Below are 13793 nucleotides of genomic sequence, written 5' to 3' on the forward strand. Positions count from 1 at the left end.
TCTGAGATTTATAATCAAAATGAATTTTTTTCTACTTCGACTAATAAATTAATGTATACTGTAGGTATTTTCAGTGAATCGATTACAAAGATTCTTAAGTCATGTTGAGAACATTAGATAAAATAAGTTTTATAAATTATTTCTATAAAAGCATTAAAATAATATTTAATATAAGCAAAAATTGTCATGAAACAAATAAAAAAACAAAAACAAAAAAAAGTCAATACATCTCTCTGGGTCGTTGCAAAACATACGTCTTTCAATAATACCATTTTTTTTTATTGTCTAACCATATAAAATAATTTTTCCTTTTTGTATTTTGTATAAGAAAATAATAATTTACGTTCATACGTGATTTTTCTTGTTTAGAAAAGAAATATTAGTAAAAATAGATTTTTTTAAGAAGGGGAAAAACAAAAAATAAAAAGAAAGTAATAAAACGTTCTAGAGAGTTCCATCCAAACTCCACAAAACCTCGAACAAAAGCAAACGCAATTGAGCCTCTTCATAAGCACACAAGTCCTTCACACAGCAGCCACATCAAACCCAAACAACACATCTCCTTCTTCTTCTTCTTCTTCTTCTTCTTCGTCTCCGCCATCGAAAGAGAAGAGGCGCTTCTCTTTCTCTCTCTCTCTCTCCCTTCGATCTCTAGGGTTTTCGTAAGAAGGGCGATAAGATGTTCGGGCGAGGACCCTCGAAGAAGAGCGACAACACTAAGTTCTACGAGATCTTAGGTGTTCCTAAGAGCGCATCACCTGAAGATCTCAAGAAAGCTTACAAAAAAGCCGCTATCAAGAACCATCCCGACAAGGGTGGAGATCCAGAGAAGGTTCAATCTTTTTAGATCCCTTTTCCTTATCGCTTCAGATTCTGTCAATTTCGATCTGGGTTTTCTTACTTGGATTGTGCTTTCTCCGATTTGGTTGATGTCTTGTGAGCTTTTTGATGTTTGAATTTTGATCCGATCTGAAATATAAAGTTGTGAGTTTTTTCCTGAATTTATATGCTTTTGTTGAGGTTAGATGTACTTAATTGAGATATTTTTCGTACTAAGTGGTGAAAGTTATGAGCTTTTGTGGAGAGTTCAAGGTCTAGATGTTTTGTTTAAGCTCTGTTGGATTGGATTGGTGTTGCATCTTCTTGACAATTGAGGGGTTAAAGTTGTTTGCTTTGTCAAGTTATGGAGTCTTTTGAGTTTTTGGTTTGTGGTGTTATGAGTTAATTTGTGATTTTGAGTTGAGTTTAATTCATGTATTTGATTGCAGTTCAAGGAGTTAGCTCAAGCTTATGAAGTTCTTAGTGACCCGGAGAAGCGTGAGATTTATGACCAGTATGGAGAGGATGCACTCAAGGAAGGATTGGGTGGTGGAGGCGGTGGACATGATCCATTTGATATTTTCTCATCCTTCTTTGGTGGAAGCCCGTTTGGAGGTGACTCTCTCTTGGACATTCTTTTTGCTCTGAGCTATCACAATTGCGAGTTTTCGTTTGATTGATTTTGAGTATCTTTGTTTTTGATTAGGTGGTAGTAGCCGGGGAAGGAGGCAGAGGCGTGGTGAAGATGTTGTTCATCCCTTGAAGGTTTCTTTGGAGGATGTGTACCTTGGAACAATGAAGAAGCTCTCACTTTCTAGGAATACTCTCTGCTCCAAGTGTAACGGGTTAGTACCTTCTTCTTCTTCATTCTTTCACCTAATAATATAACTTAGGTGAAGCTTTGACAGATGTCCTTTATTTCAAAATCATTCTTAGTTTATTCCTCCAACTTTTTTGGACACCAGATGCTGAAAAGGTTGTTAATTTGTGATTGTTATTTATGATTGCAGAAAGGGTTCAAAGTCTGGAGCCTCCTTGAAATGTGGTGGGTGTCAGGGTACAGGTATGAAGGTCTCAATTAGGCAGCTCGGACCTGGAATGATCCAGCAGATGCAGCATGCATGTAATGAATGCAAAGGAACAGGTGAGACCATCAATGATCGGGACAGGTGCCCACAATGCAAAGGAGACAAGGTTATTCCTGAGAAGAAGGTGCTTGAAGTGAATGTGGAGAAGGGAATGCAACACAGTCAGAAGATCACATTCGAAGGACAAGCAGATGAAGCGGTATGTACCCTCAGACATTTTACTCCTGCTTTGACTACTCTTGTTTCTTTTTCTCCTTCTTGTGACTTAAACTGTTTTTGTTTATTGTTGGAACAGCCTGACACTGTCACTGGAGATATAGTGTTTGTCCTTCAGCAGAAAGAGCACCCAAAGTTCAAGAGAAAGGGAGAAGACCTCTTTGTGGAACACACGCTCTCTCTAACAGAAGCTTTATGTGGCTTCCAATTTGTTCTGACTCACTTGGATGGCCGAAGTCTTCTCATTAAATCTAATCCTGGGGAGGTCGTGAAACCTGGTACGTATTCAGATGCATCATAATGCCCCTTTGTTTTTTGCAGTTATCTGTCTTTCATTGAAACATGCTGACTTATCTTGATGTGCTTGACAGATTCATACAAGGCCATAAGCGACGAGGGAATGCCGGTATACCAGAGGCCGTTCATGAAGGGTAAGCTGTACATCCACTTCACAGTGGATTTCCCGGACTCGCTGAGCCCTGAGCAGACCAAAGCACTGGAAGCTGTTTTGCCCAAGCCCTCAACAGCTCAGTTGAGCGACATGGAGATAGATGAGTGTGAGGAGACCACTCTACACGATGTGAACATTGAGGATGAGATGAGGAGGAAGGCACAAGCTCAAAGAGAGGCTTATGATGATGACGATGATGATGATGACCATCCTGGTGGTGCTCAGAGGGTGCAATGTGCCCAGCAGTAAGCAACTCCGTAGAGAGAGACTTTTCCCACATGGGTTTGGCTCCAACATTTGTCTTCTCCTTTTTCATTCTAAGTGTATTGGAGTCTTTATGGAGTTTGGTACGGTTTAAGAATTTGCCCACTTTGGTTGAAGTGGAACAGCCAACTTGTTTTCTCTTTTTCTGACTCTTAAAAATTAAGGCCTTGTTACAATTTTGTGGTTTTTGATAATTAAATTTGTAGTAATTTAATGTCTAAGAACATGGAGTATATTACTATGTCTTTCTCTATGTTATGTCTTTTTCTATGTTGATGCTGGTGTGCATTTTCGTTTCTACTGTTATAAACCCTTGACCACAACAAGAACCCGTAACAACCCAGACCGAGATAAAGGTACTGTATCTGCAAAACTCAACCGGGGTTCGTGGAATATTAGACAACACCACCAGCCAATACAGCCACCAGAGAACTCTAAGTAATCAGGTCATTACAAACTACTGGGATTTAATTCTTTTATCTGTCAAAGCAAGTTTAATTGCGTCAGGTTCAGGTTATTGTTGGTGTGGCTTGGTTAATGCCACGTTACCCCAGCCGCCGGCCGCCACAACATTGAAACCTGGTGATCTAGTAGCTAGGCCTGCTACCGAACCGGAATACTGTATACTAATCAAATCGAACTGCTTTTTAGTCACTTTGGTTTGGGTCGGTTACTATTAAGTAAAACCGATCTGTAGGATTTTAGATGATTTTTGTTTTGCTATTCGTTTTGTTTGATTCGGTTCACTGATGAACCAAATAGTTATACAGATTTGATTCTAACTGTAAAATAATTTAGATTATACTAAAATTACAAAAATATACGTATCCAAATTGTTTTAAAATATTGAACCGTATCAAACCAAACTAAATATTTGTACGAAATAGCTGAATAACCAAACCGAATAATCTATTTGTGGTATTTGTGCTATAGTGCTGGAAGCAAGAAATGAGCCACGTGCCGAGAACTCCTCGGATAAAAAAAAATAATATAAAACTTAATTTCTCAAAACAACTAAATTAAAAAACATATCTCTGACAAAACTCTAGAACCGTTGGATTGTTCGGTGTGTTCAGAAACCGTTGGATTCAATTTTCTTTTGTCTCATTCCCTAATCTCCACCAAATTCTCCAGTTTTTTTTTTTTTCTCTTTCATCTACAATCACAGTACTCATCTATGGCGATTTCTCAAGCTCAACCTCTGCTTCTTCTCCTCATATCTCTCTTCCTCTTGCCTGCTTTGCACGCCACTTCTTTCTCCTACTGCGGTTTGTCTCTTAAACTCCCTCCTTTGTCTTCTATCAGATTAAGTTAAGGGTCTCTATTTTTTGTTATATCTTTAAAGCACTTTAATTTTCCATGAAGTTTGAATCTTTATAGAAGATGCTTCGACTTTAACACTCTCTGATTGCTGCTTTCAATTTTGAGGGTGAACTTGGTCTCTGATCTATGCAAGAAAACTATCTATCTATCTTTTTAAATTCTTGAAGCATGTAATATATGTAAGGATCTTACTGTTGAAATTATCAATTTCTTTCTTGGATGTATAGTCTTGAAAATAATAATCAAAGTGGGAACTAAATTTGTGTGATCCTTGAGAGATCTTCTTGTTCTTGGTATATGTTGAACTGAATCAGCAGATTATTTTAGCTCAATTCAGCCAACATTATCTTCTTGGTTATGTTAGCAATCTCTTCCAGAAAGAGAGACACTTTTTCTTAATACAGTGTTGTTCTCTGTTTGATTCTCTCTCTTTGAATACATCAAAAATGCATTAACCTTTTGGTTGCTGTCCCATGTTTGTTTATTTGGCAATGATATTGGTGTCTTTTGTTTTACTTGCCATGAACTGTTTCTGAGTGTTTGTAGATAAGAGGCTCGATCCCGTCAAGGTCACGGGTGTGAAGATCTCTCCTAACCCCGTTGTGAGTGGTGAAGCTGCAACATTTAAGATTTTGGGTTCTACTGGTAAATACCCCCCCTTTTTTATTATGATCTTCCTGCTTCCTTTTGTTTAAACTTCGACTCTATTGTTGGAAACTTTGTAACATACTCTTGAGTTTCAACATTTCAATCTTGTGTGCTGATGTGCATAGGCGAAGATATCTCTGGTGGAAAAGTAGTGATCAGGGTTTCATACTTTGGGATTCCTGTCCATACCGAAACTCATGACCTCTGCGAGGAGACGGCCTGTCCGGTTGCACCAGGCAACTTTGTGCTCTCTCATTCTCAAACCCTCCCCTCAATTACGCCGCCTGTAAGATATCTTTAACACCCTTTCAATAGATACACCTAGAATAATCTATAAGCGAAAGTTATATATATATGTATGAAACTGTATAGGACAGGTTGTTGGTAATATACATTAACTGTGGTTTGAGATTACTTCTCATTTCTTATTTGGTAAATCTTCAAACACATTTAGAGTGGCTTCTCTTTTGAAACAGGGCACTTACACGCTGAAGATGACGATAAACGACAAGAATGGCGGAAGACTAACGTGCATCAGCTTCAAATTCAAGATCACATTAAAATCCGCGGTCTTTGCTATTTAAAGTTTTATGGTGTTAAATACGTTGACGTCTTTGTGAATCTCTCTGTGTTTACTTTTGTGGTGTCTAAATAAGGAATCTGCGCTTTTGAGACTTGTGTTGATAATCTACATGGAACAAAGAGTGAACAGACCATTATCTGCTATTAAGCTTATTATTTATACATATCTACATAATAAAAGATAAATCTCTTGACCCAAATTTGAACCTAACCAAATTATACAACGAAAGTTTTTTTGGTTGTTGTTTTCTTTTCTGACTATTCCCACTAAAGAATAAACCCTACCGAAAGCAAAAACCATATAAACAACCTAAAGTTGACCTAGCAGGAGACCAAAACAAATAAATTGATCCACCAAATTTGTGACGTGGATAAGAAGTTTGCTGCGTGAAAGTTGAACCTTTTAGGGTTTAGATTGAACTCTCTCTCTTTTTTTTTTTTTTTTCTTTTTTTTGTCTTTTTCATGTTTCAGGAACCACTAGGGATGAGGCCTGTCTCTATGGATTGCGTGGCTTCAATGGATAGTCTTCCAGATGATCTTCTTGTCTCCTTTTTTCCTACGAAAACAAGCTGTTTCAACCTCTCTTCTCTCCAAGAGGTGGAGGACTCTGTTTGCTTTCAGTCGTAATCTTGATTTTGACGAATCCGTCTTCAGGCACCCCAAAGAGATGTATATAAGATGGGTGGACAGTGTATTGGCTTTCCAAGATGGTAAACATATGGAGAAGTTCTCACTTGAATTTAAATCATTTGACGTTGACCGATGGATATGTTATGCCCTGGAACACGGTGTCTCTGAGCTTCATCTAGACATAGAATCTATAAGGTTTCGTTTTTTCCCATCCAAAGTCTTCACCAGCGCAACACACTGGTTAAGCTGTCGTTGGTAACAAACTGGTGCATCCCAGCACTAGACTGCCCAAGACTTCCTCCGGATACATATGTCTCCCAGCACTAAAGGTTCTCCTCCTTGATTCAATATGTTTTGAGGATTGATCAGTTAGCTGTGTTACTTGCTGCGTGTCCTGCATTCGAGGACTTATTAACCATACATCATTACGGCCGTACTCGAGATTTTTCATACGTCATATCCAACAAAACCATCAAGAAACTCTCGGTTATCTATCACTATATCTGTAGGTATTATGTTGATCGTTCTAACTTATGCCTCTGCTACCATCCTTGGCGTGAGTCTCCAAATTGTCATGTAGATTAGAAACATGAAAACATTCATTGTTTGTGTTTCCAGGTGATTACGGTATGCTGCAAAGGTGGACTACCGGTGTTCAACGACCTCGTTGAATTACAGTTTTCGAGTAGTAAAAGAGGTTGGAGAAAGTTTCTGCCACTTCTGCTAGAGCGTTGTTCTCCAGACCTAAAATCGCTGCTTCTTTCAGCATGAAGCAAACCCTTAACAAAGCTTACTTACATATATATATATATATATGAAATTAAATTGTAGTCCTCTTCTCTTGATGCTTCAGGGTCTGCATCGTTACACATTTAGACCAAGACAACGGTTTGTAGGGATTCAAATTTCCTCGAATAACCAAATAAAGATGTTGCTTATCAAGGATATATGCAAGCGAGCTGAAACACATTAGACATTTATTACTGAAAATGGAGTGTCTTCAAGCGCTGAAAGTTTACGTTTCGCCTACAATGGATGACCCCAGAAAGAAGCAACTCACAGAGGATCTTTTAAAGCTTCCCGCAGCTTCATCCAAGCTTAAGATACAAGTCATGTGATCATCCACATCCGTAAGTCTAGTTATTATGTCTTCAATAATAAATTATTAAGGTTCTTTTTTTATTTTTTAGTGATTTACGATTTATTATCATGCCTGCGAATCATAAATACTAGAAGAAAAAAAAAAAAAGTTAAAACAACCTGGTTTGGGTTTAAAGGAAGCTTGGAGAAGAAGAGTCCTTGGATCTTGAAAGCACGAGTACGAAAAGAAGAAGGAGAGAAGACACGAGTCTTCTTCATTTTTCTAGTTTTATTTGTGTTCAACAATAATCGAGGAGGTCATGTGTGAGCCTATGTTGTAATCAGAATTTTTTTTCTCACAATCATCAAAACACATCTACGTCTTAAAACTTTAGTATTCACAAACAAAAACGCTATATAAATCTTACTTTTTTCATGTGCTCTGCCTCTAACTTTATCTTGTGACTTGCTATATGCATTGCACATCATTATAAGAATTTGGGTCCTAAGAAAAAATGTTACACTCATGAGTATCATTGTCAAAGGGGCAGCTAATTAAGAAAGAAGCTATCTTTATATAATTGGGAAACTTGTTCATATCTCAACTAGAAATTATGCAAATTAAGCACCAATTAAATCAAACAGGTATAAGAGTAGGGATGAGACTGAAAAAGATGTACCAAATTAAACCCAGAAAATGTCATTATACCTGAATAACAAGACAAGGTGTTAAGTTGCCTAAGAATAACCTTTATTAGATCAGAAGCTCTGATATGTACACCATGACGACAGTTTTTGTAGATGCTAACCGGATCACATAATGGGTAAGAAGTGAATTATTAATAGAAGACCCGCGCCTTGAGAGTTGGCGTGGCTTCAATGGATAGTCTTCCTGATGATCTTCTTGTCCAAATCCTGTCCTTCCTTCCTAGGAAACAAGCTGTTTCAAACCTCTCTTCTCTCCAAGAGGTGGAGGACTCTGTTTGCTTTCAGTCCTAATCTTGACTTTGACAATCCCAATATCCTCAAGCACTCGGAAGATATCCTAAAGAGTTTTAATGATTTTGTGGACAGTTCATTGGTTTTCCAAGGTGATAAACATATAAAACAAGTTGTCTCGCTTAAAAATACTGGAAGCTATATGGAACATGACGTTAAATTTGTAAGTATTATATAGTTAGATTTTTTTTGCTACAAAAAAAATTAATAACAAAGAAAAGTTTTTAAGTTAATAGTTATTGTAGCTAATTAGTAACTAAGTGTAGTAGGTACATAGTGACAAATATTAACATACATAATTTGTAGAAAAATGCTATATATTTATATTTATTAGTGACATAAAATTTTGTAAGACTAACACACAACACTTAAAAACACATTTTTCTTTAAGCATCAGTGACCCCAAACTAAAATTAGGGCAATCTGTTTGTGTTTGGAGAGAGTGGGAGATGAGATGAGATCTCCATGGTCCTGACCTGAGGAAGAAGATGAGAGAGAGTTGCAATCTTTCAGAGCACGAAAAGCGGGTGATACTTAGTCCAAAATAATTAATTTTCTGCTTAAATATAAACCAAAACACAAAACATCTGTCTCCAGATCTTATCTCCACTCTCTGTCTCTAAATCTCCTCTTCTCATGGTCTCCAGATTTTCTTCTCTCTTCTCTTCTCTTCTCTTCTCGTCTCGTCTCGTCGTCTTCCTCCGCCTCCGCCGCAGCTACCACCAAACCCACCCGATTCAACTGAAACCCGTTTCTATAGAGGACTTTGTTTGTTTCTTACTTGGGTTCTGGTTTCTTACGGCCAAGAGAGTTTTACCGGTTCCAGGAGGACTATTAACTTCAATTGTTATAGGTGAGATTTCAGCTCGCTCGAGAAAATGTGAATTTGAAACGGGATATGAGACGAGTGGCCTAGTAGACACGTTAACATGTTCAAAACTTGCCAGATCATTCGCTGTGTCGAAGCTAATTGGTTTTGCGAACAACAACTGTAGGCTGATCCTATTGAATCCTTTTAATTGATGATTTCATATCTTCTTCCATACAGCTTTCTACGCAGGTGTGATGAAACAAGAGCAAAGGTTGTGAGAGCATAAGTGGTGGACCACTGGACCTCCTTGAGAGATACACAGCGGGTATTTTTCATTGTAAGATTTTTAGTAACTTGGCTAAGGCATTTGAATACAACACCAAGAGTCTCTAGGTTCGTGTTTTTATTTGTTGATTGTGGCACTTGTAATGTTAGGTTAGGACTTAGTTTGAGACTTCTAATTAACCTTGATGGAGTTTCTTCAACAAAGGATTATCACAGTGCATGTTGGTGTTATTCTTGTATTATCTAAATCCTTCAGTTTTTAAGATTAGATATTTAATTATATGTAATACATGTTTGTATGTTTTGTGTAATGGATATATATTTTTGATGATTTATACAATAAAAAAAAAAGTTATATATAAATTCATTTAAATAAATTTACAAAACATGATTTTAATATGCAAATTATATACAAATTCAATTTAATCCATACAGCTAAAAAAAAAAATATGAAGATTTTTGTGAGGAAATTAGCCACAAAATTTTATAACATTTTATACTATAAGTTACTGATATCTTTGATGCAATTTGTAACTGATAGTTACACACAACTGTAACAATTAGTTATAACTACAAATTTTTTAGTAACTATACAAATCTTTTTTACTAGCGCCCTGGAACACTGTGTCCCTGAGCTTCACTTACAGATAGAATATATAGGAAAATGGCAATATTTCCCATTCGGAGTCTTCACCAGCACAACACTGGTTAACCTGTCATTGGGAATAAAACAGTACATCCAGAGGTTTTGTCCACATGCACATCTCCCAGCACTAAAGGTACTCGTCCTTGATTCAATCTGGTTTCGCGATGGTCAATTATTTAATGAGTTTCTCGCTGCTTGCCCTGCACTTGAAGACTTAACCATACGTTATAAAAAATTTCAAGGACATTCGTACATCATATCCAGCAAAAGCATTAAGAAACTCTCAGTTACCATTAACTGCAGTTATTATGCTGATCGATCCTTCTAGCAATATTAAACTTGACACACCGAGTGTTGTTGTTGACCTCTACTACTATGGTTTTCCTCGGTGTAAAGCTCCACATTGTTATTTCAATTCACTTGCCAAAGCTACGTTGGACCTTCATTTCTTAAAAGATCACAGTCCACGTCGCCAGATGCAAGAAGAGGCGGATGTGATAGATCTCATCAGTGAGATACGCAACGTCAAGACCCTTCACGTGAATTCTTCCGCTGTCGAGGTTAGTTTCAGTTTATGGTATCACTTTTAATAAATCTTTTCCTTCAAAACTGGAAAACATTATTTGTTTGTCTTTCAGGTGATTTTGGTTTGCTGCAAAGGTGGACTACCCGTGTTCAAAAACCTCGTTAAATTAGTATTTTCGAGTAAAAAAAAAAGGTTGGAGAATGTTTCTGCCACTTCTGCTAGAGCGTTCTCCAAACCTAAAAACCTTGGTTCTCTCGGTATGAAGCAAAACCTAACAAATCTTACTTTTATGTATACGACTGTGGCATGAAATTAAACTAGCCTCTCCTCTTGATGCTTCAGGATCTGCATCGTTACACATTTAGACGAACAAAACTCTGTGTAGGGGTTCAAATTCCTTCGAACAACAAAATAAAGATGTTGAGTACCCTGCAATATCAAGGAAGCGCAAACGAGCTAAAACACATTAACCATTTCTTACTGAAAATGGAGTATCTTGAAGTGGTAAAAGTCTGTGTTGCAGCTGAAATGGATGACCTCAAAAAGATGCAAACTCACAGATGATCTGTTAAAGCTTTCCACAGCTTCATCCAAGGTCAAGATCCAAGTCATCATGTGATCAGCATTATCTATATGTTGTTGATATATTTGATCTAAAACGCAAAGAATAATTTGTTTTAATTATGTAAGATTTGCTATTAATTCAATATGCAAACCGTAAAAACGAAGGCTAGCCTAGGGACATAAATGGACAAGACAAAGTTCTACCGGATAAGGCATGACATTTTTGGAGACCTTTCTTATGGTAACGAAATACATGATCTATCTTAAAGAATAATGTATTCTCCAGAAAACGGGTACAACTATATGATGATCTTGATTTTTTTTTTTTTTTTGGCACTGGCTTGATTCTTTGTTTGACACACTAAATTGATGATTCTAGTTAGCATTTTCGTTCTCCTCTATATATGCCACCAGCTTTTTTGTCCCCCTCTATGGCACCGGCTGAGTTTTATAGAGACGAGAATGACTGGTAAAAGCTCCAGAATGTTCAAACACATCATTGTGTGATCTTTTTGTCCCTCGGGATGCTCAGAGTATATACGCCACGGTTCTTCCCCTTGGGAAAAGGTTTTGTAGACGACATGATCAAGGATAGGGCTCTAAGGGTTCCGGTGATCTTCGTGGCATTTCTGAAGTCAATATATATATCTATATATATATAAACTAGATGTGTTATATGTATGTCCATATGATATATAAACGTAAGGTTTAAAGTTGGATTGGTTGTAGAACAAACTTGATCAATGTAAAGAAAACAAGAAGGCAATGTGCCCCGGTTTGTGAATGGAGCAACAGCTGCATGACTTAAAGCAGAAATGCAAAGACCTAAAAACTCAGCTGAATAAAGCTGAACAAGTAGAAGGTAGAGATTTTGGAAGCCACATCTCTTGATCTCTCTTTCAATGATGTTGTTTGTATTATTTTCCATTCTCAGTGGTTTGAGATTGTTTCCTTTTCGTCTCATTTCCGACTCATTTTTATAATGTAATCTTCATATTCATCATCATTGTAGAGTGGCTTCTCTGATCAAGCAGATAGATTGGTCTATGACTCTTTGTTTCAGAAAAAAAAAAAAACAAAATTGAAATTTGAATCTTTATATTTGATGAATGATTTTTTTATATCCTGGGGAAAGAGCTTGAACCTTTAGGGGTTTTGAGATAAATTGAATTTTTTTTTTTTGTCTTCCAGATAATCTTCTTGCCCAAATCCTATCCTTCCTTCCCACGGAGACGACTCTGTTTGGTTTCCCGCAAAATCTTGGCTTTGACGACTCCGAGTTTTGGCACTCCGAAAAGTTTGAACAAGGAAAGAGTTTCAGGGATTTCATGAACAGATAATTGGCTTTTCCAAGGCTGTAACCATCTAAAGAAATTGTCACATAATATTATTGAAACATACAAATATTGAGATCACATTGGCCGTTGGATATGTTTGGCCTTGGAACACTGTGTCTCTGAGCATCATCTATACCCATAGAATCTTTGAGGTGGCATCATTTGCCATACATAGCACAACACAAGTTAATATGTTATGAGGAACAAAAAAATATATCGAAAGGTTTTATGAGGATACATGGTTCTCTTCCTTGATTTATTTTGTTTAAGGATGATCAATTATCTGATGTGTTTTTTGCTGTTTGCCTTGCACTTGAGGACTTTAACCATACATACCTATTGCCTATTGGTGTTTTGAAACTTTTTGGAGTTTTGTCTAATATTTCAATTTGTCATCATCTACTATAGTATATATACAACAAGAGAAACTGGGTTAAAAATTAAATAAAGACACACAAAACACGAGGTTACAAACACAGACATGATGAAAAATTAGTGAATTTACAGAATGAATATAAACACTTTCAAGAGCTAAACAGAGAGATCTACTCTTTTTGTTAACAGTATGTATAATCCATCTTTTTAAGAAAATATTTACACAAGAGTTTATGTCATCCAAGTACCAAATTTCAAAATATTTACACGAGAAGCTAAGTAATCATAACACCCCCTTGGAAAGATATAGAATACTCATCATGCATTTTAGAGCAAATTGTACCAACTTCCAACTAAACCTTTCATTACTTGGGTAGAAAATTAAGGATCGAGCAAGAACTGAGTTATCACACATGCTTGTCTACTTTGAGGTTAGATTTCGTAATTTGTTTGTTCGTATAATCTTATTTTTAAACAGTCTCTGGATGGAACCTTTTGAGCTAAAACCTATGGTTTTTGAGACCATGCCAAAAATAATAAAAAGAAAGGCCACAAATATTAATGAAATCACAAACCGTGAAGTTATCTAATCCAAAGTTGAAAGTTGCATTAAATTGGCAATGCTTCCTTCGTCTTGGAGCAGACGAAGGTGATTGACTTCACCAAACCAAATCTCGTTGTCAATCAGCTTGAAAATGGTTTGGTGAGGCAGTACGAGGTGATTGTGAAGAACAACATTGTTCCACTACTTCCATAGGTAAAATTACACTGTGGCTTGAGCTACTAGCTTTCGTAGGAGAGACCGGGCAACTTATGGTATATCCGGAAATAAAACTATTTTTAATTATAATAAATAATATGATAATTTATTTGTTTCACAAAATAGGCTCATATATATATATATGAGAGGTGAAGTATAAATATAATTAACAAATTAATATGTTAAGTTAGATATAAAAAGATTTTATTTTGATGAATAATTTAATAAAGGAGATTAATATGTTAATTTAAATAATATCAAATGATTCTTTAAAATATTCTCTTTAAATTTTTTGGAAACAACTTGCTCTAGTAACAAAATCTTCCGAAAATAAATTAATGTTGCACCCACCATAAGTTGAATTTTTAAAAACAAATATAAATGATTC

The 13793-nt window shown here is 36.4% G+C and overlaps 2 protein-coding genes and 2 pseudogenes across 2 annotated transcripts; all 4 read left to right on the forward strand.

Annotated features, from left to right (window-relative positions):
- Nucleotides 1-400: 400 nt before the first annotated feature.
- On the forward strand, nt 401-3059 carry LOC147938151 (chaperone protein dnaJ 3). The gene is made up of 6 exons (XM_087467409.1): nt 401-832; nt 1269-1434; nt 1526-1664; nt 1830-2106; nt 2203-2401; nt 2495-3059. The coding sequence occupies exons 1-6, from the start codon at nt 680-682 to the stop codon at nt 2821-2823; spliced, it is 1263 nt and encodes a 420-aa protein (XP_087323535.1). The 5' UTR covers nt 401-679; the 3' UTR covers nt 2824-3059.
- Nucleotides 3060-3871: 812 nt separating this feature from the next.
- On the forward strand, nt 3872-5591 carry LOC104712012 (MD-2-related lipid-recognition protein ROSY1-like). Its single transcript, XM_010428807.3, has 4 exons — nt 3872-4106; nt 4708-4806; nt 4935-5095; nt 5286-5591. The coding sequence occupies exons 1-4, from the start codon at nt 4016-4018 to the stop codon at nt 5391-5393; spliced, it is 459 nt and encodes a 152-aa protein (XP_010427109.1). The 5' UTR covers nt 3872-4015; the 3' UTR covers nt 5394-5591.
- A 317-nt stretch (nt 5592-5908) lies between these two features.
- On the forward strand, nt 5909-6793 carry LOC147938152 (putative F-box protein At3g44060 pseudogene; annotated as a pseudogene).
- Nucleotides 6794-7969: 1176 nt separating this feature from the next.
- LOC104715653 (putative F-box protein At3g44060) lies at nt 7970-10988 on the forward strand (annotated as a pseudogene).
- Nucleotides 10989-13793: the final 2805 nt, after the last annotated feature.

The sequence above is a fragment of the Camelina sativa genome, chromosome 9, assembly GCF_030686135.1.
Source record: "Camelina sativa cultivar CO46 ecotype springtype chromosome 9, ASM3068613v1".
Lineage (NCBI taxonomy): Eukaryota > Viridiplantae > Streptophyta > Magnoliopsida > Brassicales > Brassicaceae > Camelina > Camelina sativa.

What these genes read in the sequence shown, in the direction of transcription:
- LOC147938151 (XM_087467409.1), top strand. Translation starts at nt 680, where the DNA reads ATGTTCGGGCGAGGACCCTCGAAGAAGAGCGACAACACTAAGTTCTAC. An exon ending in AGGGTGGAGATCCAGAGAAG is followed by an intron (nt 833 to 1,268) that starts GTTCAATCTTTT and finishes ATTTGATTGCAG; the next exon opens with TTCAAGGAGTTAGCTCAAGC. An exon ending in TGGGGAGGTCGTGAAACCTG is followed by an intron (nt 2,402 to 2,494) that starts GTACGTATTCAG and finishes TGTGCTTGACAG; the next exon opens with ATTCATACAAGGCCATAAGC.
- LOC104712012 (XM_010428807.3), top strand. Translation starts at nt 4,016, where the DNA reads ATGGCGATTTCTCAAGCTCAACCTCTGCTTCTTCTCCTCATATCTCTC. An exon ending in TAAGATTTTGGGTTCTACTG is followed by an intron (nt 4,807 to 4,934) that starts GTAAATACCCCC and finishes TGATGTGCATAG; the next exon opens with GCGAAGATATCTCTGGTGGA. An exon ending in TCCCCTCAATTACGCCGCCT is followed by an intron (nt 5,096 to 5,285) that starts GTAAGATATCTT and finishes CTTTTGAAACAG; the next exon opens with GGCACTTACACGCTGAAGAT.